The 26961-nt window shown below is 45.1% G+C and overlaps 1 protein-coding gene and 1 long non-coding RNA gene across 5 annotated transcripts; one reads left to right on the top strand and one right to left on the bottom strand.

Annotated features, from left to right (window-relative positions):
• The first annotated feature begins 767 nt into the window (after nt 1-767).
• On the top strand, nt 768-2757 carry Gm41274. Its single transcript, XR_875048.2, has 3 exons — nt 768-905; nt 2003-2094; nt 2542-2757. It is a non-coding gene; the product is annotated as a predicted gene, 41274 (long non-coding RNA).
• Nucleotides 2758-10420: 7663 nt separating this feature from the next.
• On the bottom strand, nt 10421-26923 carry 6030458C11Rik (RIKEN cDNA 6030458C11 gene). Of its 4 annotated transcripts, NM_029998.3 has the most exons (9): nt 26711-26901; nt 25805-25950; nt 23648-23797; nt 20102-20528; nt 18564-18626; nt 18094-18215; nt 16435-16501; nt 14177-14316; nt 10421-13088 (listed from the first exon to the last, which is right to left on the bottom strand). In NM_029998.3, the coding sequence occupies exons 1-9, from the start codon at nt 26789-26791 to the stop codon at nt 12956-12958; spliced, it is 1329 nt and encodes a 442-aa protein (NP_084274.1). In that variant the 5' UTR covers nt 26792-26901; the 3' UTR covers nt 10421-12955. The 4 variants fall into 4 exon arrangements, with proteins under 4 accessions (NP_084274.1, NP_001344690.1, XP_011243684.1 ...); NM_001357761.1 differs by lacking the exon at nt 25805-25950; XM_011245382.2 differs by lacking the exons at nt 10421-13088; nt 14177-14316; nt 16435-16501 and adding an exon at nt 16508-17443 and having other exon boundaries at nt 26711-26923.
• Nucleotides 26924-26961: the final 38 nt, after the last annotated feature.

Below are 26961 nucleotides of genomic sequence, written 5' to 3' on the forward strand. Positions count from 1 at the left end.
GTGTCCTGCGTTCCAGACAAGCATTGCCTTATCACATAGTCACATTTCCTGTCCGCATCCCCTAGATTCTAATGGCTTGTTTCTCAGTGCCCTTCGTATTGTGGATGATAAACAGGGTCCTCCTTGGTTAGCATTTATAAAACACAGCATCCTTTTTTCTCTGAATGTCGACAGCGTGTGCTAATAAAACATCCAAGGAAAACCAACAAGATGAAGGCCTTGGGTTTTCCTTAGTGTTTCTCTGCCTTTCCAGAACATCACAAATACAGTGGTTGGTTTTACCTTGTCGGCACCTTTTGTGACAGGCTTTATCAGAGCAGGCTGTTATCCCGAACAGAATAATACCTAAGAGCCACCATGAGCTCGCGGCTCATTAAAGACGAGTTCCTTAGATAGAAATAACTATAACAGGATGTTCTTACTTAATCTTTTAAAGGCTTTGAATCATGTAACTTGGATAGTCACCAAAAACTGTATATATAGCTATTCTTAAGAATGCTATGTTCCCTCGAGGAACCAAAGCCCACAGTAGGGTGTGTTCTACTGTCCTTTCCTTGTGTTGTTCTCTTCTGCTTTCTTAATGCCTCTGCTTAAACCCAAATCTTCTCTTTCCTTCTTCCTCCCTCTCTTCTTTCCTTCCTGTTCTTTTAAGTCAAGGTCTTATTGTGTAGCTCAGCCTGGCCAGATCCTATGTGTGGTTCACGATGGCCTGTGTCACCCTGTCTCCTCCTAAATGAGACTTAGGATCACAGGACTTGGCTCTGAAAACCTTCTGTCAGAGCTGAGTGTGATGGTGCTGTGTAGTCACAATGCAAGTCCTCAGGAGACAGAGACAGGAGTTCAAGGACAGCTTGTACTGTATGAGACCAAAAGGGAGGGAGAGACAGGTGATAACTAAACTGCAGGTTTGTTAATGCTTTGTGTTGACTTGCCCTGAGGTGTGTTGTCCCATGGTCTAAGTCAGGAAACCTAACTTCGTCTGAGTCGTGAAATGTCCTGAAAGTGACTCCAGATGATGCAGCCAGGACTGCCAGCGGGTCAAACTGCACCCACTGCTGTCTGCTGAACCGTGGCACTGAAATGCCTCTAACAGAAGCTCCTGAGAACGCATTTGAATGAGGAGCGGTTATTAGATTATACCTTGAGTTCTGGTGTTATTGTGTTGTGGTTATTACTCTAAAAAATAACATGTATATGTGTATATGGTATGTGTGTGTGTTGTATGCATGTGGACATGTGTGTGTTTGAGTGTGTGTGTAAGCTATAGGTTATCTGTGTGAGTGTATATTTGTGTATATGTGTAAGCTAGAGGTTGTCTGTGTGAGTATGTAGGTGTGTGTGTATGTATCTGATCCCAGTGACATCCTCCAAGGCCACACCTCCCAATCCTCCCCAAACAGTTCTACCAACTGGGGGCCAGTATTCAAATATATATGCCTGTGGGGGCCATTCTCATTCACACCACCACATTCTACTCCCTGGCCACCATAGGCTCATGACCATATCATAATGTAAAAGGCATTTGGTTCAACTTCAGAAGTTCCTGTAGTCTCTCATAGTCTCAGTATAGTTTAAAAGTTTCTTTTGAGACTTAAGGACTAACTGTAATCCCCCACCCTGTAAAATCAAAAGGCAAATCATATACTTGTAACACACAATAGTACTAATAGACTAAAGGTTACCATTCTGAAAGGGATCCATCCACAGCAGGTAGTCAAAGTACCTGTGTGTTCATGTGGTTCTGGCTTTAGAGTCATGATGGATGCATGAGGAAAGGGGTTGAGTGTCTTCCTATGAGGTTAAGGACAGCCTCTGAGGTCAGGTGTGTGGCAGGGAAATCCCTGCATGGAGGTCTTGAAAGGCCATCGTGTGAAGCTAGGAAAGTGAAGTTTGGATTGCACTGTGGATCCCAAGATGTTAGAGGTGCCAGATCTGTGGGCTATCTGCCCAGGAGAGCTGCATATGAGGAATGGAACCAGCCTGAAAGAGAACTGTGTTGCAGGCAGCAAAGCTGGAAAGGCAGAGCCATATAGGCCCTGACATCAAGCATGAAGCTACAGGACAGCGTCTCTCATGGAAGCCAGAGCTTGCCAGGTAGGTAGCCAGTTTCCTTGGTGATTCCACAACCTTACTTCCTGTGGTTTGGAAATTACAGATGGGCTGACACACCCATCTGTTATTTATGCGAATTATGGGCCTCCAAGCTTGGGTCTCCATGTCTGTGTGGCAACTGAATCATGTCCCCAGCTGTCTGTCTGTCTATGTATGTATATATGTATGTATGTATGTATGTATGTATGTATGTATGTATGTATGGATTTTGCATTACTAGGGACTGAGCCCTGTTCCTTACAAATTCTTTATCACTGAGTTATATTTCCAACCCTTTGTGTGTGTGTGTCTGTGTGTGTGTGTTGGTGTGTGTATGTCCATGAGGAAACCAGAGGACTTCCACCATTGTCCCTCAGGTGCTGTCCACCTTTCACGGGTCTGGAACTTGCCACGTAGGCTTGCCAGCACTCTGCCTCTCTCTCTCTCCAGCCCTGGGATTCCACAGTCACCATGCCTGTGCTTCCACAGCAGTGCCCGGGGTTGAACACAGGTCCTCACGTCTGCAAGGCAAGCACTCACCTACGAGCTTCTGTCTCCACCTTCTAAGTGACAGTGTAAGCACCGAGGCTTCAGCTCTGAGTCAGCCCTTTCATCTCCTAAGGCCACCTACGAGGAATTCCATGATCCGTGCCTGTGTTTTGAGTATGGAGGTGAGGTTTAGAATCTTATCACGTTGGCAGTGAGTGGCCTCCTTGCCAGTCTGAGGTGTCCTCTTTGATTTGACACTGTCTGTGATGTTGACATGACAGCGCGGAGCCTTTTATCTTCTTACACGACTCCTGTGAGAGTGACACCTTTGTATCCATTTTTACATCCATCAGGCTGACGTCTGGTGCTCTTCTTTCACTTTGGTATAAGGCATCAAAAGGCTGCAAGTGGATTCAAATCTGCTGTGTAGCTGAGGCTGGCTATGAACTCCAGAATCCTCTGCCCTCACCTCCCGAGATCCAGGCTCTCAGGCATGTGCCACGAGACTTCTTTTCTTAATGACTGACATTCTGACTGAGGTGAGACCGGGTGTTCCTGGGTTTGTGCCACTCTGAGACTATTTGTTTCCAAAACAGTGCTGTTAGCAGGAAAAAAAAAAAGGTCTTCTTTGCTCCTCCCTCCCTCCCTCCCTCCCTCCCTCCCTCTCTCCTTCTCCTCTGTCCCCACGAGACAGGGTCTTCCTGTGTAGCTCACGAAGCCTCAAACTCCTCAGCACCGGGTCCTCAGCACTCCCCGAACAGGCAGGCAGCACTATATTCAGCTTGGGAGATTTCTCTTTCTCTTTCTCTTCTCTTTCTCTTTCTCTTTCTCTTTCTCTTTCTCTTTCTCTTTCTCTTTCTCTTTCTCTTTCTCTTTCTCTTTCTCTTTCTCTTTCTCTCTCTCTCTCTCTCTCTCTCTCTCTCTCTCTCTTCTCTCTCTCTCTCTCTCTCTCTTTTTCTCTATCTATTTATTTAATTGAGTGTATGGTGAAAGAGGGAAAAATGGGTCAAAATGAGGGGAGGGAAGGAGGGAGGGAGGGACCCCATCTTTCCATGCTGGGATGATCCCTGTCTTGGGAAGGAAGGACGGCAGTCAATCTGTCCAAATGGGCTGTATGTAGCCACGGTGCTTTATTGAAAAGACTTTGGTTCCCTTTTCATTCCCAAAGGGCAGTCTAGGAACCCTTATAGATGGTCCTGGAATATATCTTTGGTGAAAGTATTCCATGGCCATTATGTGCTTCCTGGGAGTCCTGCTTACTCCTTCCGGTGAGTCCTGCCTTGTGTAGACCTTGAAGATCCAGCGGGAGATGTCTTTTAAACAGGCCAGGCAGTTTCACAGATCACAGAGCTCTGGAGAGGGTTTCCAGAGACTCGGGTGTTAGTATCAAATCAGTTATTGAATGACTTTGGCCTTGAGCAAGTCCTGGTCTTCTTGGATCTCAATCTTTTCATCTGGAGAGAAGGGAGTCGAGGAGACTGTGTCTAGGTCTCCTTTTGGCTGTAACATTCTGTAGTTTTCTGCATCTGTACCCTTGAACTGAAAATGGGATGTTGTATGCCTTACCGTTGGGCGGTGGGTATAGTGGGAAAGAGGGAGTGGGAGAAAACCCTAGTCCTGCCAGAGTTCCAGTGCTCTGGGCGGGCAGACGAGGAAGGTCTGATGCATGCTTTCCACGCAGCCCTGGGTGAGTGTCTGGCTGTAGGAAGCCATGGAACTCAGCTTGGTGGGTGGTGGACCAGGGACAGTCCTAGGTACCAGGTTCTCAGCCTTGGGCATCCCAGACTCTACTGGACACCGTGGAAGAGCTGAGAACAGAATGGGGGTCCTGAGGGGCAGCTCAGTCAGCCCTGGAGCCAAAGGGAGGAGAGGGCAGGGGGAGGGGAGCACTGTGGGTTCCCACATGCGTGAGTGTCCTTGGTCCAGTCCGAGGCTGCAGCGCAGGAAGGCCTTCCAGCAGGAGGTTAGACGCTGCTGATTAGGGGAAACCTATCCCATCATTCAAGCATGGCAGGCCTTGATGAGCAGAGACAGTCTATGGTTTTAGAGCTTTATTGTAGAAAGGCTGAGAGAAAGAGAGAAGGTAGAATGAGGGAGTGAGGCTGGCCATGGCCATGTGTAGAGATGGGGGAAAGAGAGAGAAGGAAGGCTAGAGAGGAGAGTAAGAAAGGGTGAGAGCTAAAAGAGAGCAAGGAGGGGGCCAAGCAGCCCCTTTTATAGTGGGCTGGGCTATCTTGCTGTTGCCAGGTAACAACATACCTGGCTATAGTCAGGTAACTGTGGGGGTGGAGTCTAGCCAGAATGCCAGGAGCTTGGGACATAGTCTGTGTGACTGATAGTCACACGCCTCTCCTGTGGGGGCTGTGAGGGCGGTAACTTCAATAGGAGCCAGGGTCCAGGAGACATGATTGAACACCTTCAGTCCCATGTAGGTGGAAAATACCACCATTGGGTCCCCTGGGGTTCAAGACCTATGCTTGACTGAAGACCAGGCTGTCTGTGACCACTGCCCCACACTTTACTAGGGACTTAAAAAAAATGTAGTGTAACTTTGGTTTTCTGACATCTGGTGACACTGAACATGTTTGTCATATGTAAATTGGTCATTTGTACTTATCTTTTGAGAACTGTTTGTTCACACCCCCCACTCGTTGACCGGGTTCTGGCGTTTCTTGTTAGCCTGTTGAATTCTTGTATATTTTAGCTATAAATCCTGTCAGACACACAGAAAGCACAGCTTTCCTCCCTTTAGCGTTCTGGTTTCATGAGATACCATTTGTCAATTGTTAGCATTATTTCCTGCCTGACTGGAGTCCTATTTAAGTAAGTCCTAGCCTATGCCAATATCTTGAAGTGTTTCTATAGTTTAACCTCTAATAGTTCCATGTGTTCTGTTATGGCCTTTGTTCCATTTGGAGCTGATTATGTTTTTTTTTTTTTTTCAAGGTGATCTACTTTCATTCTATGTATGAATATCCAGTTTTGCCAGCACCATTTGTTAAAGAGGCTGTTTTTCTTTCAGTATATTTCTGGCATCTGTGTCAAAATTAGGTGGCTGTAGCTATGCAGGCTTATGTCTGTATCCTCTCTCCTAGTCTACTGACCTACCTGTCAGTACCAGGAGTATGCTGTACTTGTTACTATGACTCAGGAGTACACCTTGGAAACAGATATGGTGATATTTGCAGTATTGTTCTTTTTCTCTCAGGATTGAACTCAAGTTGTCAGGCTGAGTGGAAAACCCTTAGCAGCTAGCTGGTCCTTCTTCCTGGCCTTCTGAATTAATTTTAAAGATCCCCCCCCTCTGTCTGTAAAAAATGACATTGGAATTTTGATGGGATGCCATTTAATCTTAATTGCTTTTGGTAGGCTATCCATTTCCATAATGCTAATTCTTCCAATTCATGAGCATGGCCCCCCCTTTAATTATCTTGTTATTGTCCTTTATATGTATGGGTATTTTGCCTGTATGCATGTGAGGTATGTGTGTGTCTAGAGCCTGCGGAGGCCAAGATGTCATTGATCCCATGAACGTGAGTTACAGAAGGCTGTGAACCACCAAGTCCTCAGGAAGAGCAAGCAGTGCTCATAACTGATGAGCTAGTGCTCCAGCCCCAGCCTTTCGTTTGTTTAGAGACGTGGTCTTTCTGTTAGCCCAGGATGGCCAATGAATTCAAGGATCCTCTGCTTCGACTTCCTGAGTATAAACACTTCAGGCACGCACCCACCACAGCATCTTTTCTCGCAGCTGGGAACTGCGACCGTAATCCTCCCATAGGTTCTCTTTGCCCTCTTCAGTCTTCTTGTGAGGGGGAATGGGAGGTGTACTGGGGAAAATCTTGGAAGCTAGATGTTCAAGATGCTAGTCAAAGATCAGTGGTTAAGAGCACTGACTGCTCTTTCAGAGGTCATGAGTTCAAATCCCAGCAACAACATGGTAGCTCACAACCATCTGTAATGAGAAATGAATTTAAAAAACCCTATGGGCCGGAGCAAGGAGGGGAAAGGGAAGGGAGAAAAAAAAAAAAAAAGATCAAAACAGCCAAAGTCCAGAATCCTTGTTTTAGAAGGGAGCCTACTGAACAGACTATTTTGAATTTGATGAAAATGTTTATTTAGTGTGAGAGCTATGTTTCTGCTAAACTAGATAAATATACTTTATGTAATCAATGCAGGTCTATTTCTGTACCTTATTCTGGTTATGTCTGCTGATCTATACTGCCTTATTTTAACTAACATAATTACACATTCAGTATATAATCTGTTATGTTTATTTTTCAATATTTTCCTGGTATCTTTGTTCACTTATACATCTGAAGTGTAAAATCAGTTTCATGAGTTAAAGTGAAAGTGTCCTAGGGTGTATGTGGTTACTCACACCTGTAATCCCAACACCTGGGCAATGAAGATAAGGCCTAGAAAGGGAAGGAGGGAGGCAGCAAGAGCTTTGTGGGGCCTCGAATGGCAGAGGATGCAAACGAAGATGATGGAGGCAACCATTAAACACAAGCTGATGGCCTTGGATAGTGCAAAGCTTAGAATGGCACAGGAGAAGAACTGCTACTTGAGAAAAGGCTTCCTGGAAGCCACTGACCAAGGGCCAAAGATCATTCCCGACTGTTTGTCTCTGATCTAGTCACACCAACCAACCTGGCTGCTGTAAATGTCTGGGAGGCAACACTGGTCTGGGATGCCTTTTGGCCACTTTTAGAGGGGAACTGTTGTGGCTGCTTAGAAGAGGCCTCTGACTTTCTCAGGAGGGAAGCAGACACCTACCTGAGATCCCTGGAAGAGCAGAGCAGAACTGGAGCGATGAGCAAAGCCCCAGTGATCTGCACTTTTTGTCTTTGGCCCTCAGTATCAGCTGCCTTGTTGGTTTTTGATGCAGAGCCTTGCTGTGCAGTTCTGGTGGCCTCCACAGCTTGACAGACGTATCAACGTCAAACACATGGTGCTTTTGCTTGATTTTATAACAGCCACATGCTAATGTGTGGGTGCCTGAATATTGAATACTGTTTATATCAGTATATCATATCTTTCTATAGTCATATCCTCATTTGTGTTATTTAATATGAAGTTCTATTTGTGCAAGTTACACTAAAGTCTAATTTGTGGGTATCTCGCTTTGAATTATAACATCCTATTTGCTGACATTTTATGACTATATGCTATTTATCTGGGAATCTCTCTAAGGCACTGTGTGGCCTGTCTCAGTATGATACCAGATAAAAGTCAAATTACTAGTCTATTAATACTCAAAAGCAAATAAAGAGTTTAAAAAGCTCTGTTATGTAGCACCTAAAATTTTTATATTGAGAGAATTTCTTTTTTGTCAGAATTTCATTTTTCCCCCCACAAAGCGAGTGTTATATTGCAATTTGAGGCCCAAATGACATCACCTTTCTCTCTTAATTTTCTAAATAACTGTATCACCATTACAGCTGTTGATAAGGGACAGGATTACAGCTCTGAGCAACAGCTTTCTTAAGGTGGAGTTGGTCATCCATTGGCACCCCTGTTAGCTACTCTTTGGGGCCTTGTCTTAGTTAGGGTTTTACTGATGTGAACAGACACCATGACCAAGTCAAGTCTTATAAAAAACAACATTTAATTGGGGCTGGCTTACAGGTTCACAGGTTCAAAGGTTCAGTCCATTATCATCAAGGTGGGAGCATGGCAGCATCCAGGCTGTCATGGCGCAGGCAGACCTGAGAGTTCTACATCTTCATCCAAAGGCTGCTAGTGGGAGATTGACTTCCAGGCAACTAGGGTGAGGATCTTATACCCACACCCACAGTGACACACCCATTCCAACCAGGTCACACCTATTCCAACAAGGCCACACCTCCAGATGGTGCCACTCCCTGGTCCAAGGATAGACAAACCATCATAGGCCTACTTTCAAAACTTTGCATCGGAGGATGAAGACAGCAGAACAAATCCTTCTAGAAGAAAAGATCCCATGTTCCTTCATTTACTCTTTGACCCAGGAAGGAATAGAGAGGCAGCGCAGGGCTATAGCTGTGCTTCTAAGTGGATGGAAAGAACCAGAGGTGGGGAAGAAACGTCGCTGCTTCAGTGGTCAGCAATGCTCACCCAACGCAGGGTAACTTTAGGGATCTAAACTTCATAGACACAGTTCTTGGAAAATGATGTCAAAGGTTATGCTTTCCTCTTTGGAACATGATTCTCTTCAGGTCTTATTCATGTCAGATCACAAAAGATCCAACCATCCTTGACCATGTACGTACAAGATTAAAAATGTTACTGGGTTGGCAAAGGGGTTCCATAGACAGTCCCCTAAACATCACAGGCTATTGTCAAGGCTATTGGCTATTGATCAGAACTGAAAGGTAAGGCCCAGTCGCTGAAGTGACCTTTCTTATGTCATCAAACAGAGAAAGAAAGCTGGTGTGTGGGGCAAGTGAGAGGTGTGACTTGGGGAACAGGCCTGGGACAACGGTGAGGTTGAGACATGTCCAAACTCCCAAAACTCATCTTGAGACTGGCAGGAGTAAGGATTGCTTCTTTCCTCTTCGGGGCCTGCAACTCCCTCGTCCACCACCGAGGTAGCCATGCAGCCTGATAGCCGAATTACAGGAGTAATGTGCTCTCTGCCTACAAGGACATGTTCATCAAGCACCTGGAATTCCTCTTCATGCAAATGAAGCGTTCCCAGCACCGCAGCACCAGTTAATAATTTACATCCCAACCTGCTACCCACTCCCCAAGGTTTATATAGCCCTTATTAACCCCCTAATAAAGAAGCGGTAACACTGAAAACTCTCAGAGAAGGCTTCTTCCTCCACAAAAACAACCCCCCCACCATCGCCCCCCCCACCCCCGGCATTCAAGACAAGCGTGTTCCTGCAAACCCACCCGGCCTGGATAAGCCTGGACAAACCTGCTTATGCTTTCATGCCAGGCAGCTGAGCTACAGTGCCTGAACACACGGAAGGCAGAAGCAGAACTGGCCTGCGCTGGTGCCCAGCCAGAAGTCTCATCCCTGCTGACTACTGTCCACAGTGCTGGAAGGTACTTTGCATGTTGGAGGAGTAAAGTGGTCACTGGCATCACCTGGCTACAAACCCTACAACTTACAAACACGGTTTCAACAGTGGTGCAAGCGTTACGATTGGATTGAAGACTTTGTTAAGATGGAAGATATGCTTGGCACTGCTCAAGTGGCAAGATACCTGGGACTAAATTGGTCATAGGGCTAAGGGGAAAACCTACTAGAATCTTGCCAATGGTACAGAGCAATGAAATGACTCCTAACGACACACTGCTATACGCATAGATCAGAGTATTGTCCACCCCTCATCAGAGATGCTGCTTTGTCGTAATTAATTCAGAAACCCATAACTGAGCAATGGGCAGAGCTGGAGACCTCGGCGCACAGCCCTCAGTGGAACGTCTCCATTACCCCCTGCCCTCAAGACTTACGGATCTACGTGGAAGAGGAGGTGGGAAGATGGTGAGAGTGGTGGATGACACCAAAGAGAGAAGACCGACGGGCATGCGAACTACAGAGACTGTGGCAGCACGCACAAGACCCGCAAAGGTTAAAAGCAGACAAAATCCCAGCACTGAGAAGAGAAAGTAGGAAGAAAGCCCTACCTGCTACTAAAAAGCTATCTATAATTGGTATTTTCTGGGAAAGGGGCAATGAGTTTAATGAGTTTTCTCCAGAGGAGCGCTACTGGGCATGTCGACAATTCTAGTGGCAAGTACCATGAAAGGGGCAGTTGGCCTACACAAAATACTCTTGTGTTTTTTGTGTGTGACTTTTGGTACCTTTTTTGACCTTTTTTTTTCCTCTTTCCTTTTTTGTTTTTGAGAGATAGACCATGGAGTAGGAAGGGGGGATCTGGGAGGAATTATACAAAATACATTGTATGTAAAAATTTTTAAATAAAAGTTAAATCTTAGGGAGTTGAAAAGATGGCAGAGCAGTTAAGAGTACTGGCTCCAAGTCCAGGGGATTGGACACCTTCTCTGGCTTCCATGGACACTAAAGCCATGTGGTACACACATATACATGCAACACACTAAAATAATAAAAAATTAAAAATGTTAGTAGATGCTTATTTTATTTAGTAATTTAAAAAGTTTTATCCAACCCAGGTTTAAAAAATGATGACTCACATCAGAGTCCACTGCAGTTACAGTAACCCATCAACAATAAAAAACCAAAACCAAAACAGCTAAAACTCAATTAAGTCCATGCACTGACACGAAGAAGAATTAGTTCTATAGTTTGACCTGAAACCCTTAAAGCTTCCAAATACAGGATTTAATTTCATTTTGCACATAGACTAATTTATTCCTAGAAATGTCTAGTTATAGAACTCTTTAACAAGACATTTTCAGAGCTTAAAAACAATTTTACAGTTCTGAGTTTGGAAGAACACAAATCTTTTGATTATCAGGATGGAAGGCTATCAGTTGGTTTTATTTCCACAATACAAACAAGCTTTCATAGTATTGGATTTTTGTCAATTTCCTCAGTGCCAAGAGAATTCGCCAGAGGAAAACATGAGCACGGTAGGAAGAGTACGCACCGCAGGGCAAGGGTAAGGCATCCTGGAGAACTGGCCGCTTCGAGGTAGGTCACTCTGATCCTGGCTACTCCCCTCTCCAGGCCCACGTGCAGGCGAGGGTTGAAAACGGGCTGTGAAGACAAAAGCTACTGTGCTCGCCAGGAGTGATGGATATTTATTTTTTCTTTACATATCATCTTACCCTTTAAAGAAATTAAGCAGTTATAAAGTAATTACTGAACAAAAGTGCAGGGAACAGGCAAGCAGAAATTAGCTTCTAGGATAAAGACGGTCCCATTCACGCCTGGTGGGGTGGGAACTCAGGGTAAATAGTAGTGGCTGCAGCCACTCTCTGGCTAAGGGCAAACTTGGCTCATTAAATATATGAAGCATCATCTTCAATGCACGGCGCAGAAAACATTCTCTTCTCTATGCAGTGACAGGTCTTTCCAATAAAAACTTTATGTTTATATGTTTACATGTGGGTATGTACACGCATGCGTGTGTAGTTTTGGAGGCCACAAGAGAACACTGGAGTTGTGAGGTTGTGGGCTGCCATATGGGTACTAGGAACTGAACTCCAGCCTTCTGCAAGAGCAGCAAGTGCCCTTATCTGCTTAGCAACTTTCTAACCACTCGACTGATTGACTGACTGCCAAGAAAATGACACCTAGTGCTTAAATGCTTAATGCCAACTGAGGACTATAATGACCACCAAGGCAAAACTCCCAAAAGGCGTTTCCACTGTAAGCAGCTGGGCAGTGGTGGTGCACGCCTGTAATCCCAGCACTTGGGAGGCAGAGGCAGGCGGATCTTTTGAGTTTGAGGTCAGACTGGGCTACAGACCGAGTTCCAGGGCTATCAGGGATACATAGAGAAACCCCGTCATCTCAGAAAATCAAAACCAACCCATCAAAAACAAACGGCCGGGCATGGTGGCGTACATCTTTAATCCCAGCATTTGGGAGGCAGAGGCAGGCAGATTTCTGAGTTCGAGGCCAGCCTGGTCTACAGAGTGAGTTCCAGGACAGCCAGGGCTACACAGAGAAACCCTGTCTCAAAAAAAAACCAAAAAACAAACAAAAACCCCAAACCAAACCAAACCAACCAACCAACCAAAAAGAAACAAACAACCCAAACAAAACCTACAACAACAACAAAATTTTGCTTAGGTGTATTCAACCAGACCCCTTGCATACAAACAAGTCTGGAGAAGATCCAGCAACCGCGTGGGCACAATTCCAACACGCTTAGCGCGGCAGACTTTCTGCAAGCACCGTCATGGACTGGCAAGGGTCTTCTGACATGCCATCTGCGAATGTTACTTTATACTTATGGTCAAGGGTGCCCTGAGAGCCGACAGTTCTCCAGACGCAGCCGTGGCTCTCCCTTTTCCCTGAGACTGCTGTGGGCCCTTATTTGCTTCTCAGGTCTCCCACACGAGGACAGAGCAGCTTGTCTTTAACAGAGTCTGGCTCTCAAAAGTGCTAAGTAAACATCAGCGAATAAATAAATAAATCTCATATCATCCAAACCCTTGTTGGGGAAAGAGAAAAAAAAAAAACCCCTCTTACAGAATCAAAGGCAGCGATGGGAAGCAAGGAAGATAACAGACAGTCTCCATCAACCGGGGTAACGGATTTGATGTGAAAACAATAAAACCAAACAAGAACCCCTGCGTCTACCCCAAGTGTTGTATGTGGTTGGTCACTGATACTTGCGTGGAGATTTCTGATTCCAACTGAGAGTTAACAAGAAAGTGCACTCTGGAAGCCCAGAAACAAAAGCCGGGTCTGTCACTGCGCCAAACTGCACAGCAGCCTAGCACGGTCTCAGCTCAGAGGGGACTCTTCTGAGTACACCAGGTGAGTGTCCAGGGTCCCGTAGAGTGAGTGCAGCACATCGAGGACCTTTCCCTGAATCATGTCAACTTGTTCCGGAGGACAGTAATCATCCAGACTTGACCTGGAACCAAGCGGAAAGGGGGCAGAGCAGAGTGAGAACAAAGTCGCCCGTGTGGAGGCACAGCCAGTGCACTGCTGCCAGCGAGGGCCACAGGCGACTGTGGAGTCACGGCTGAGAGCAGGGAGATGCTTACCCCACTTTTGGTGCTTTACAGGAATTGTCCTTTATTGTTTTCTAAAATGATATTCTATAGGACAGGTATAATACTAAGGATTGGTATTTGATATCGAGATGGGACATTGCTAAGCAGACCCCAAGGCCTCAGACTGGTTGTGTAGACCAGGAAGGTCCCACAGTTCCTGTGACCTTCCTGCCTTTGCCTCTAAGTGCCTATCTTAAGCATGGCTACCACAGCTGAACTCAGGCCTGTATTGTTGGGTGGCAAGCACTTTACCCTCAGCCACCTCCCCAGATCACCTTCAGCAAGCTCACCATCTCCACATAGGTGAGAAAGGGCTGTATTTCAGGGTAAGGCCATTTTTTTTTTCTTAAAGCTTTATTTTTATGTGTTTGTATTGTATGTGTGAATGTGCAGCCATGTGTGCCGGTGTCCACAGAGTCTAGGACAGAACACTGGATACCCTAAGATTGGAGTTGGAGTGGTGAGCTATCCAATGTTGGGTGCTAGGAACAGAACTCAGGTCCTCTCCAAGAGCTGCCAATGTTCTCCATTGCTCAGCCATCTTTTCTGTGTGTGTGTGTGTGTGTGTGCGCGCGCGCGCGTGTGTGTGGTGGGGGTAGGGCCACGGGTGAGTGGGGTTTAAAACACACAGCTTTAGGAGAGGTCCTGTTCTTTCAGCATTCCTAGCACCCGGATACTACCTGCCTTCTTCACTGACAGCCCTGTTCCCCACCTTCAAAGACGGCAGGACACCATCTTCTAACTTTATCTCCATTGATTCTGCTATTTCTGGCTCCTCTTTCTAGGCATCCTGTGACAATACTGACTCCAGTCAGGTAATTTAGGATCATCTCATTTCAAAATCCTTATATCCACTGCACTGCAAAGTCCCTACTGCCACAGAGACAAGGCACCCACAGGTTCCAGAGAGCAGGGTATGGACATCTTGGATGGGCCACACACTTACCTTGCAATTGTCACAAGAGTAGGTTTTGGTAGACTTTTTAATAGAAAATACACAGACTGAATAAGATACTCAATTTCTTCTTCTGTGCTGATATGATGAGGAAGTTCTGAATAATCGCAAGTTAGCCCAGCCTGGTGGACCTGACAATAAATAAAATGTAAAATGATGCAATGAGCTGGGGAGACGGCTCAAGGGTAGACTGTGTGCTTAGCGTGCACTGCACTGGGCTCATGGTCCAGACTGAAAACAAGACTTCTAAAGGACATTCTAAGACTTCACTGACTTCAGACGACTCTAGGGACAATGGGCAGTGAGGGGACGGTCAGATCCTTGAAGTTCATTGACCTGTGAACCAAGGTAAGCGAATGAGCTTCAGGTTCAGTCAGAGACATCTCAAATAGAGGCCACGGGACAGTGAGATGGCTCAGCAGTGAAATGCTTGCTCCAAAAAGCCAGGCTCTGAGTCCAATCTCAAGAACCTCCGTAAACGTAGGAGAACCATCTATAGAGTCTGACCACTATATCTGCACCCCTCTTATCTCCCGCCCCCTCCTCGCTCACGCTATGCTTCAGGCATGCTTACTTAACACACATTTGATTAGAAATCAACATTACATTTCTCTTTTTTTTTTTATTTTTGTTTTTTTGAGACAGGGTTTCTCTGTGTAGCCCTGGCTGTCCTGGAACTCACTTTGTAGACCAGGCTGAACTCAGAAATCCGCTTGCCTCTGCCTCCCAAATGCTGGGATTAAAGGTGTGTGCCGCCACTGCCCAAACATCACATTTTCAATTCCTGAGTATCATGCGTCTATCACTGTTTGTTTTCTTCTGTTGTATGTATCGGTGCTCTGGCTCCATGTGTATCTGTGCAGTACACGTGTGCAGTGCCCACAGAGGCCAGGCGAGGGCATCAGCTCCCCCGGAACTTGAGGTACAGATGGCTGTAGGCCATCTCGTGGGTGCTGGCAACTGATCCTGAGTCTACAAGAGCAGTGCTCCCGTTAGCTGCTGAATCATCTTTCCAGCTCTAATATCTGTTATTCTTAACAAACTCCATTTCCAGAAAAGAGTCCGCCTTGGCACGGCAAGCATTGGTCATGATATTCTTTTGCTGTTGTTTTCTTCCATGAGTGAAGATTAAGTTAGTAAGCATCAGCTCCAATCAAGTGGTCCGACAGCATTCCATAGCTAAGAAAGCATTCAAGCACCCCTCGCTGATGGGACAGGAGCGGCAGAGGCAGAGGGGGACTTGGAGACTCGGCAGCGGAGGCTTCTGAACACAGATGCACTTGAACTTTGAGTTTTGACACAGCCTGGCCTGGCTTTGGAGAAAGCTTGCAGTTGATAGATAGCCTGACAACTGCTACTGTACCTCCACTCCCAGGGGCGGAGACTACAGTGACGCCCTTCCTGGCTTCACTGAACTTTTAAATCTTTAATTTTTCTCAAATTTGGGGTCAAAGAGGAAAACACATGCTTTAAATAAGGCAACGTGAACTTAGAAATTCCAATTAGAGATAACAATTAGAAATATTGTTGCCTCTCTACTCAGGTCCCAACTGACAAACATTTAAATTCTTGGACCAAACACAGTTTGTTTCGTTCTCTTTTGGTTTTTATGATCAGGTTAAGTTTTCAAAGAAAGGGAAATAGCCGAATGGCTGGGTGTGGTGGTGCACACCTTTAGTCCAGCACTAACCACAGGAAGTTTGAGGCCAGCTTGGTCTACATAGCAAGTTCCAGGTCAGCCAGAGCTGCCCAGTAAAACCTTGCCACAAAATAGAAAAAGAAAAAGAAAAAAAAAAAAAAAAAAAAAAAAAGAAAATCAATGAGTGGATCATTTTAAATTTGCAATTCTAGATTAACTTATGGATGGTGAGGTCAACTGAACGATCAACAAGCACAGCAAAAATACAAACAAACAAATGGTAGCATCTGGGCGTGGTGGTGCATGCCTGAAATAATGGAACTGCGAAGTGGGGTTTTACAGGCCACAGGCTCCATGGGACCCTGTCTCAAATTATATAGTAAGAGCACTAAGACTCAGGGGTACCTCTGCTTCTTAGATAGATAAGGATCTTTTTGCTAGAAAAATATTTTTAAAATTCTTGTTTCTAAAAAGTATGTATTTCACTACTCATTATTTTTTTTAATAATTCAGAGAGTAGTAACACAAACAGAAGGAGCTAGTTTAACAAAATTTTCACCCAGAAAATTACCTGTATAAAGCATCAATTTTATAATGATAAAATACTTACCATTTCATAGTCTGGTACTTCCATCCGTTTTTTCAAACTCTGTACAAGTGGAACTAGTGACTCCATCCTGGAAAAGAGCCACCAGTCACTAGCTACAATATCCCTGAGTAGAACTGGCATCCAAAGGCATCCTAGATATGACTTTTACCATGGACTGGGTTAGGAGTGTGCTGGAGTTTTCTGTTCACTTGACACAAGCTAAAGTCATTTGAGAGGAGAGAACCTTAACAGAGTGAGCCTTGGGGAGCAAGCCAGTAAGCAGCACCCCTCCAAGGCCCCTGCATCAGCTCCTGCTCCCAGGTTCCTGCCCTGCTTGAGTTTCTGTGCTGACGTCCTTTGATGTGAAGTAGAGGCCTAAGCTCAATAAACCCTACTTGCTTTGTTATGGTGCTGGTTTCAGCACAGTGGGGGACGGCTGTGACAGGCCCGACCATGCTGGTTTTGAAAAGACTTGGGGACTTCTGGCTGGGAAAGGCACTGAGCACTCAGTGTGACATTCTGTTGAGGACACTGATGAAGGCCTGGCGGGTGACGTTCCAGAGGGAAGCACTTGTGTAAAGAATCTGTGGGGTCAGCAGAAGCCGAACAATCAGCTGTGATTAATAAGAGACCTGAAGCTGGTTAGCTCATCGAGAAATTAGTGGTAATTAAGAAAAGACCAGCATCACTCAGGTGAAATCTTCTGAAAAGCGTTACCCGAGAGTCAGCACAGAGAAACTGTGTTCCAGACATGGCCAAGGTTGTACCTTGTGCTGGATGCTGAACTTGATAGCGCAAGAATCACCCAGGTGATGCTGGTTTTGAAGGTGTTGAAGGGATCTTGGAGAGCATCTGCCACTTGGCACTGTGTGGCAGGGGCAGGGCTGGAGTCCCTGAAGAAAGCCCCGGAGAGGCTATTGGTCAAAGTACAGCTCAGTTGCAGCAAGGGACCCCAGCAGTTTTGGAAATCCCAGTGCCATGAGATGACCACCAAGAACAGCAGCAGCAGTGGAGTAGAGCCAGCTGGAGCCTAGAAGGCAAACTGTGTACTACTGGGGGGAGCTGGAGAAGTGACCCCAGCCCCTCGGAGGAGCCCAGAAGACTGTGAGTGAATTCCGGATTATTGGACATTGGATTATTTGCAGTGCTAGGAGTTTGGCTTTGCTTTGATCTGATTGTGACTGTGCCCTGGTTCTTTCTTCTTAAAGTAAAATTTAATATAATTACTATTTTTACTGTTATTTTAGAAAAAACTATGAGCTTGTAACTCAATATACCGATGATATTCCGCTCCCAATTTTCCTGTTTCTACCTCCACATCCTTTGACAGAGAGCACATAAATAATACTCAGTCAAGGCTGGAGGACAGGGTCAGCTTTAGTTACTTTTTCTCTGAGAAATGGTCTTTCACTGACTCTTGTGTTTATCAACTGAGCTAGGCTGGCTGGCCAGTGAGCTACAAGCATGCTCTTGTCTCCACCTCCCTAGCCTTGTGGAGCCTGGCTTTTTAAATAGATGCCTGGGATCTAAAATCAGGCCCCCATGGTAATGTAGCAAGTACTCTGAGTAAGTGGTCCCCTAATCCTTCATTCATTCACAGAGCAACTCACCCAACAAACTTGGAAATGTATTTAGAATGGGTAATTCATGATTTGGGAAGAAAAGGTTTAGGGATCTCACCCAGGGTTTGAAGCCCAGCTCTGTACGGTTTCTTCACTATCACCGTCACACAAGTCAGCAAAGACTGCTTCTAAATCTTCCAACTGATGGGTTCGAGCCTCAACAACATCCACCAAACCATCCTTAAAAACATGGAAAACCGAGGTTACAGTTACCCCTTCACAATAAAACCAAGAAAAATACCATTATGCTGAGAATACCAGTTCACTTAGCTAAAAATACCTTCTGTGTACTAAGGGGGCATTCACCAACTCCCAGACATGTATGCGTCAGTATCTATATGCACACACGTAACCTGGATAGTTGAGAACACTTAAATAAGCTACAAGATGTCATCAGAGCCTGGTCAGGTGGCCCACACTTGCAATCCTAGCACTCAGGAGGCTGGATTTGAGGCCAGCTAGAACTACGTAGAGTCTGTGTAAACAAAAGGACGGCAGGATGTAGTGGTAGATAAGGGCAGGGCTTACCTCAGGAAGGTTACTATCAGGCTTTTTAAACTGGTAAAGCTCCTGTAGAATTTTGTATTCATCCTGTAAGACAAAACACCAAAAATGTACCAAACAATGCCACCAACTGGGCGCCCCCCAGGTTAGGAGTGTCCAACACTGTCTGTGGTACAAGGGGAATGTTCTAGATAACACCCAAAGGTTTGTCTGAGAGAACTGTATACTTTACTTTTGTATTCTAAACAGGCATATTGTACTCTTTAGAGTGCCAAAGCAGACCTAATTTATCAGGACAAGTTTATCCAGCTGGGTATAATACAATATGCTAATAGGCTAACAGGTCATGAGTATATTTCCAATACCATTACCATTATGTGACTGGATATATCCCATGATCTAAACAGACTTTAGCTGTTTATGGGAGACATACTTGTCTTCAGTGACAATGACAGAAGACTCCCATGTGTACTGTGCGGCTACTTTTCTCGCAACAAAGAGACCTCTGGAGTACAAAGACATGCTGGCCTGCACAACGGCAGACACAGACCCTAATAATCTAGGTTTTGTAAGTAAATGAAGGCAATAAATAAAACTCCCCCTGAAAACCTAAAAGCTTAAAAGCTCCACATAGAAGTGGCTGCATGTGGCCTCAATTGTTGTCTTTAGGCCTGGTGCTAGGTAGGAGCTGAAATGTGTCAGGCAGCGCTCGCTGAGGCACCGTCTTCTGTGCTTTGCTGACTGGAACAGTTCCATGAGCTGGGGTTTATTAAAGCACTTTCTCTGAGCTCTGGAGATTGGACACACCACCCTGAGCAAGGTCGGCAGGTACACTAGCACTGAGGCCCTTCCCAGGCCATGAGCGACTGCTTGTGCTGCAAGGCAGAAAGGCAAGTGCCTTTCCAGGACGACAGCTGGTAAGCAATGGATGTGAGAAGTTGGAATTACCTGAGACAGGGTTTCATGTAGCACAGGTTGGATTTGAACCCATGATCTCCTATATCTAGGTGTTGGTGTTACACGTATGTGTCTTGTCCTGTTATCTTTGTTTACATTAAATATAAAGCAGGCTGGAGGGTATTGGTGGTTGCCACCAACCCTGATAATTCCAAAACCGACTTTGAAAAGTTGTCCTCTGAATCTGCATGTGTGCTGTAGCCATGTACCACCCCCTAAAAAGTAAATCTGTGTAGTAAGAAGTAAAAAGTACAGCTAGTAAGTTATAAAGTCTAGTGCAGATTGGATATCTTTCTCTGAGATGCTTGGAAGCAGAAGTCCTATCAAATCCCAGGTCTTTCAGGTTTTGGAATATCTGCGGACTTTACAGGTGTACTTCATCATGGTTCATAGAAAGTTCTGGATTTTGAAGTAGTTTAGAATTTGGAATTTTTAACTAGGATATAATTTTAAAAGATTGGGAAAGAACAGACCACGTGGCAGAAAACAGGGCCTTTGAACCTAAAATGATTACCATCTAGCTGTTTGCAGAGCGATTGCTATGTATAACCCAGAGACATGTTATGCAATTGTCAGGGTGTACGTTTTCAAGCTACCACATTTACCTGAGTGAACATTTCTTTGAAGGGGTTTTTGACAGAAAAAAAATCCAAGTCAATATCTAAAACAAACGCATCTCCCGTCTTCAGTATGTCCAGAATCGCCCCAGCGGTGGCTGTGTTCTGGCTCTGCTGACCTCCGGAACGTGAGCAGGACGGCTCCTGGCAAGCATGGTCACTTCTTGGTGTCACTGCGTCTCCTCGACGTCCTTCTGAGCAAGAGTGCCCATCAGCCGCAGCGCTGCTCTCTCCACTTCCCAGTGCCAGCTTGGGCTTCTTTGTAGAAGACACAGAGTCACTGTCATCTTGTTTGCTACAGAGTGTGTAAGGTTCTACCAGAATCACATCTAACTGTAAGGGCCTTCGGTTCTCTAGCTGGTCTTCAGGTACAAACAGACCATCACTTAGGAAGTAAGAATCTGTACTTGTAACCCTGGACCGAAGGAAAAAATATTGTCAGGAACAAGCACGTGAGCTGACATTATGCTGTGACACTGTAGACTTAAGACACAGGAGAAAAACAAGGCGCTTTAACCACGGCACGTTCTCTTCAGAAGTCAGCGTTCTCCATATTCTGAGCCCGCACACTACTGTCTGAAGGAAAGACTCCATGTATTTTTGCAGCGCACCTTTGCAGCTGGATATGGCTGCCATGGGAGTTCTGGTCAGTGACCGACAGAACAGGTGAACGGCGCAGTGCTCTCCCTGTCCCTACAAGCAGCCGTGACCATGACAGTGGAAAGTTCCTTTGAGGACTCAAGAGATCGGGGAACACGAAGATAGGGAGCCCGCTGTGCTTACTTGAATCTATAATCTCAAAGCTTGGGAAGCTAAGGCAGGGCTAATGAGGCTAGCCTGGGCTACAAAGTGGGACACACACACACACACACACACACACACACTCTGAAGGTGAGACAAAGCAGATAGAGAGCTAGGAGACCTGGACAGTTGTTACACCGGCTTGATATATGTACATGCAAGAGCCCAAGGATCTCACCGTGCTGGACACACAGGTGTGTGTGAGCTTCCTGAACGTGGCTGCTAAGATCCCGTCTCTGTCCTCTGATGAAGCATTAAGTGCTCTTACCTGCTGAGGCACGTCTCCAGCCCTGACTTTTTTTTCTTTCTTTTGTAATGAGACAGAGTGTGACCATGGTGCTCATTCTGGTGTTTAACTTTGGCGCTCGAGCGATCTTGCCTCAGCAGCCCTGGACTCTTGGACAACAGGCATATGTAGGCAAGATTTCTGATTCTAGAAATATTGGTATGTTTTCAGCCTTTTGACTATATTATGTCTTGGTAAGGACTTAGAACACTCAATTCAAATACATTTTTCAGAGGCATGCTCTACCACATGAAAACGATACAATTTATTTCTCACCTGTCCGCACTTAACACACACAGCTTTAGGTTTACCTGAGAAGACAGGGTCTTTCGTAGCCTAGACTGGCCACAAACTGATTCTCCTGTCTCCATCTTCTGAGTGGCATTGTGGGCATGTACCAACATAATTGGTATATATATGAGCTGGGGATTGAGTGGGCCTTCAACCATACTAACCAAATACTCAACTGAGGCTCCACCCCAGCCCCTAGAGCTATGAAATTAAAGACAATTTTCAAAACAGATCAACGACGTTAAAAAAAAGTAAGTCTAAGCTTGTGAAAAACTGTAACATCCTAATAAAGAAAAGACTGTAACCCCAACCTGAATTTATAGTCCATGTGTGGGTATGGAAGCTAGTGTGTGCACACGGAAGCCAGAGGTCACCCTGGGGGTCATTTCCCGAGTGTTTTCCATCTTGCTTTTGAGTCTTTTGCTGGTCTGGGCTCACAAGTAGGCTGCACTGGCTGGCCTGTGGGCACAGATCTGCCAGTCTCTGTCTCCTCAGAACTGGCATGAGACATATGTGCTGCGTGCCTAGCTTTGTCATACACAGGTTCTGGGCGCAAACTCAGGTCCTCAGCTTGCACTGTAAGCACCTTACCAACTTAGCTCTCCGCACAGCCGTGTCATCTTTTTAGTAAAGCAAATTTCACCTTTTCTATTTCTGCAAGTAAATAAACTCAGACCCATGGCTCTCCATCGCAGTTGGCTGTACATACATGTTTACTTGGTAGATTAACAACATGAGGTTAGCAAAATATTCTCCAAACTGTTACTATGCATTGAGTTTCCAAAAATATCTATGTTGCTCTGTGCCAGAATAAGGTCCTGTCTTAGAAAAACTATGGCAGCTGTGTGATGCACGTCTTTAATCAGAGCACTTGGGGGGGCACACCTCTGTGAGTTCAAGTCTAACCTGGTCTCCATAGAGTTGTAGGCTATGTAAAGCAATGTAAGTGAGAACCTGTCTCAAGGTAAAAAACAAAAACCTCTCACACACACATCCCGATCAAGCTGGCCACAGTGGTTCACACCATTAATCCCAGCATTTGGGAGACAAAAGGGCTGTTGTCTGTCAGGTAACAGCAGCAACAAAAATCTATGAAATGCTTTGATTTTATAGGTTCTATGAGGTCCTCTCAACATATTGAACTCAATCTCATATTGACCAGTATTATGTACAATATTTGTTACATGTTGAGTTCTAATTACGTTAAGAAATTATATAGTAAGTACGACTTTTATAAATCAAGATGATGCTACTCACACAAATGACAAAAACACATTCCACCAAAGATAATACTGTCATAAAATAGAAACAGAAATAAAGGGCACAATTTTCATTACATATTAGGGCCCAGAAAGTTATGTGTATACTCATAAAGAGTTCCTCTTATCCCAAGAAGTTAGACCTTGACAGCTACTTCTAAAGATGACACCGTAGTAGCCCAGGAGAGAGGGCAGAGACTGTAGTAGCCCAGGATAGAGGATGTTGGTTAAGTACTGCACATAAAAAAAACCTGATACACATACAGCTCAAATCAGAGAGCATAATAATTTAACTTAGACTAAATACCAAAAATCACATCAATAAGTGTAAAACCTAAAAGTCCAGACACGGACTTACTACAGATGAAAGCAAACCCAGTGAATTTTGTTGTTTTTGTTTGTTAGAGACAAAGGATGACTCTGAACTCTAGCTCGTCCTGCCTCCACCTCCAGACGGCTGGGATCATAGATATGGACCACAACTCCCACGTAAGCTTACATTTTTTTCTTTTTTTCTTTAGTGCTGGGACTTGAACACAGGGCTGTAGGCATGTTAGGAAAGCGATCCACTCCTGAGCGACACCTAAGACAGGGTCTCACTCTAGAATTCAGGCTGACTCTTAATTCTGAGCACCCTCAGTCTCTCAAGGCCTGGGGTTATAGGTGTGTGCCACACCCCTGCCTGGCTCACTTCTAAGAGTTAAATTCAACACACTATAGCTGCATCAGGAGCAGAAGGCCACATGAAGGAAATCAACAGAATTAAAACTTGGTTTTTGATGATTCAAGAACTATTTTTTGGACGGGATGGGGCTTAGTAGGAAGTTACTACAGGAATTCAAAGTATAATGAAAAGAATTCAAATCCTTCCATACTCATTGAAAATGAGGAAATTACCTGATGGTTGTGGTAGAAATGTCTTTGCCTACTAAGAAGCAGTGCTTGCCCTCCCTGATTTGCTGGGCCCACGTGGGGTGGAGCCAGATTACTTGAGAAAAATGGCCAGCGTAAACTGCAGGCATAATCCAATTTTCGATACTCAGTTCTCTGAAAAAAAAACAAGAAACAAGAAACATTAAAATATTAATGAGTGTTTTTCCGCAAACATTTTAAGACAGTAAGTTTTAAGTGTGGTCCCTTGGGAGGTTCCCGGGACTATTAGGGTAACGCTGTTTCCATGGAAACATGATTTCTGTTTGCTGCATGAGCATTTGTACTGACTGCACACAAGCATCCTGGTGGGTCGGTAGCCTAAGAGCCAGGCCTCGGGAGGTCTTTTAGTAGTCACTGCATGTTTTATAACTAACTATCACTCTTGTCCAAAGGTAGTTTGACTGAAAAATGTTCTCAGTTTTATTAATTCTTGCTCCTAAGTAGATATTTTAAAATATTATGTGAAGCAAAAAGAGGACCACACCAAAACTGCTATAGACTGTGAAGTACAACAGTTGCTTCAAGAAAAAGCCCCAGCCCCTCTAAAATTAGCACTTGAATCATCAATAACAGAGTTGCGAAATAAGTATCACTTTTTCTTTGAAAGACCAATTAACTGGTTATTTAGACAGCAGAGCGGTGAACTGGTGGATTCTGTATCCTAGTCAAGCTTTAGAAGCTTGTGGAGTTTTGGTGGAGGACATTACTTATCTGAGTTAGTACTGACACTACTATCTTGTTTTCTAATCCCTTCCGTAAGAGCATGAATTTTCATCATAACTTTTTCAATCAAAATGACATAAACAATGGACTGAATGAAATGGATGAGAGTCCAGGTGTCATTTACAAGGGCAAAAATTAAAGAAATCTTAAAAAATTTAAATAATGCCACGCAATAGCTTTATAAATGTACTTTTTTAAAGTAAGAAAACTTGTTTATGTAGACATAATAATTTAATATTTTACAATGAACATTTACAAATTTCATTTTTAATTTAAGGAAAGTAAACACAAACAACACAACTCATTATTTCCAAGGCTTGATTTTTGGAAGTATAAAAGAATGCAGACACTTGAGCACGGTGGCACGTGCATACAGTCCCTGCACTGGGAGGAGGAGCAGGAGTTCAAGGTTGGCCTTGGCTATAACAGGTTGATCCCCAACAACTGGGAGGTGGGGTGGGGGTGGGACTGTAGCCTGGCGGTGGAATCTGTTTCCCAACAGGGCAGCTTTGTTGGGCCTCAGTGGGAGAGTGTCTTAGTCAGGGTTTGTGTTCCTCCACAAAATAAAATGGCCAAAAAAACAAGTCGGGGAGGAAAGGGTTTATTCAGCTTACACCTCCACATTGCTCTTCACCTTCACCAAAGGAAGACAGGACTGGAACTCACGCAGGTTCAGGAAGCAGCAGCTGATGCAGAGGCCATGGAGGGATGTTCTTTACTGGCTTGCTTCCCCTGGCTTGCTCAGCCTGCTCTCTTATCGAACCAAGACTACCAGTCCAGAGATGGCACCACCCACAAGGGGCCTTTCCCCCTTGATCACTAATTGAGAAAATGCCTTACAGCTGGATCTCATGGAGGCATTTCCTCAACTGAAGCTCCTTTCTCTGTGATAACTCTAGCCTGTGTCAAGTTGACACACAAAACCCACCAGTACACTAAGATATTAGTTATCAAGGGTAGGAATGTGTGGGGGTTTGAAAAAGAATGGACCCAAAAACTCACAAGTGGTGGTCACAAGGGAGTGGTCTCTATTAATCCAATCAAGATAATCCTCCACAGGCAAGCCCTGCAACCGACTTCTCAGATAATTCTAGACTCTGCCAAGCATCTTGACAACACTTAACCATAAATAGGCTTCAATGTAGCCCTGGCTCTCCTCAAACTGTAATTCTCCTGCCTCAGCGTTCCAAGGGCTGGGATCACAGGGATCAGCCATCGCACCTGATCCCTATTTGGCTCTTTTAGTGGGTAGAAAAAAAAATGTTCTAAATAAAAATTTAAAAGGCAAGCAAACAAACAAAAAATGCAAATGTGAGTGTAGCAAAATCTCTTGTTTATCATCTGCTATATGTTGTATTTCAAATACATAAAATATGACTAAAAAAAAAGTCACATTACCCAAAGAGTGCTTCCTTATCAAACACAGTGTCTGCTGGCATGTTCACAGGGATAAGGAGGTCTGGGTGGGAGTCCAAATGTAAGAAACTTATATTACTGTCAGGAAGATGCTTCGAACCTATGGCCCGGTATATGAAAGGCAGAACCTGTAATACAGACACACACAGTGAGAACTGCACACTGTCAAGTGCAGACAAAACAAGAAACTGCACCAACCTGAAGTGCATCAAGTGGTCAAACATGGGAACATTAAAAAAAAAAAAAAAAAAAAAAAAAAAGCTTTACCATAGATGGTTTCTGATGATAATCTCCAACCACTCACTCTAGCATTAAACTGTGTTCCAGGTACTCTAAGTTTTAGGGCATTTTCTGTCCCTTTAGGATGGTGAAGTGGGACTAGATGACTTTTTCCTCCTACATGCTATACATCCAAGTTTACCAACAAATTAAAAAGCACAGAGTAACCCAAAGTTGGGTTTGTCTCAGAGATCTTCTTTCTTTCCTCCTTTAACTTTCTCCATCAGTAAATAACCCACTTTTCCTGGGGGAAGGGGTGTATCGCAGAGCTTCACTCTTGATCCCTTTTGTTTTATATCCAGAGACCCTCCAGGGGTCCTATAAACAAATCCAGACTTGCTAGGTCGTCTTCCAGAAGTCTACCCACTTTACGACTGCACTGCCATGTTGTACATTAATAAGCGCTGAAGGCTTTCCTCTTCATATGACACGAGCTACGATTATGGTCCCTCAGGTCCTGGCTAACCCTCTCGTTAAACCGTGGGATGATGACGTTGGTGGTGGTGGGGGACAGGCTGCAGCCAGCGTTAGGTGCTGGTCAAGCCTCTGCAGGCTGCTAGGGTTCGAATCCCTCCTGCCAGGGCTCCGTGGCTTGTGTCGCCCGCTCACCTCCTGGTGATCCTCCACCACCCACACCGGGAGCTTGGTGTAGCGCCTGAGTCGCGCGCGGTCGCCTCCGGTGTCACTCATGTCTCCGCGCGTCTCAGGGAGGCCGCGGGACACGCGGGAGAGGAGCCCGGCTGCCCGAAGCCGCGCGCCCCCAAGGCACGATCGCGGCGGAAACGCGCGCTCACCCGGTTGCGCTTCCGGATTGGAGGACGACACGGTGGAAGGGCGAGTGTGAGACCTGTAGACAATGT

The sequence above is a fragment of the Mus musculus genome, chromosome 15 (assembly GCF_000001635.26).
Source record: "Mus musculus strain C57BL/6J chromosome 15, GRCm38.p6 C57BL/6J".
NCBI classification, from domain to species: Eukaryota; Metazoa; Chordata; class Mammalia; order Rodentia; family Muridae; genus Mus; species Mus musculus.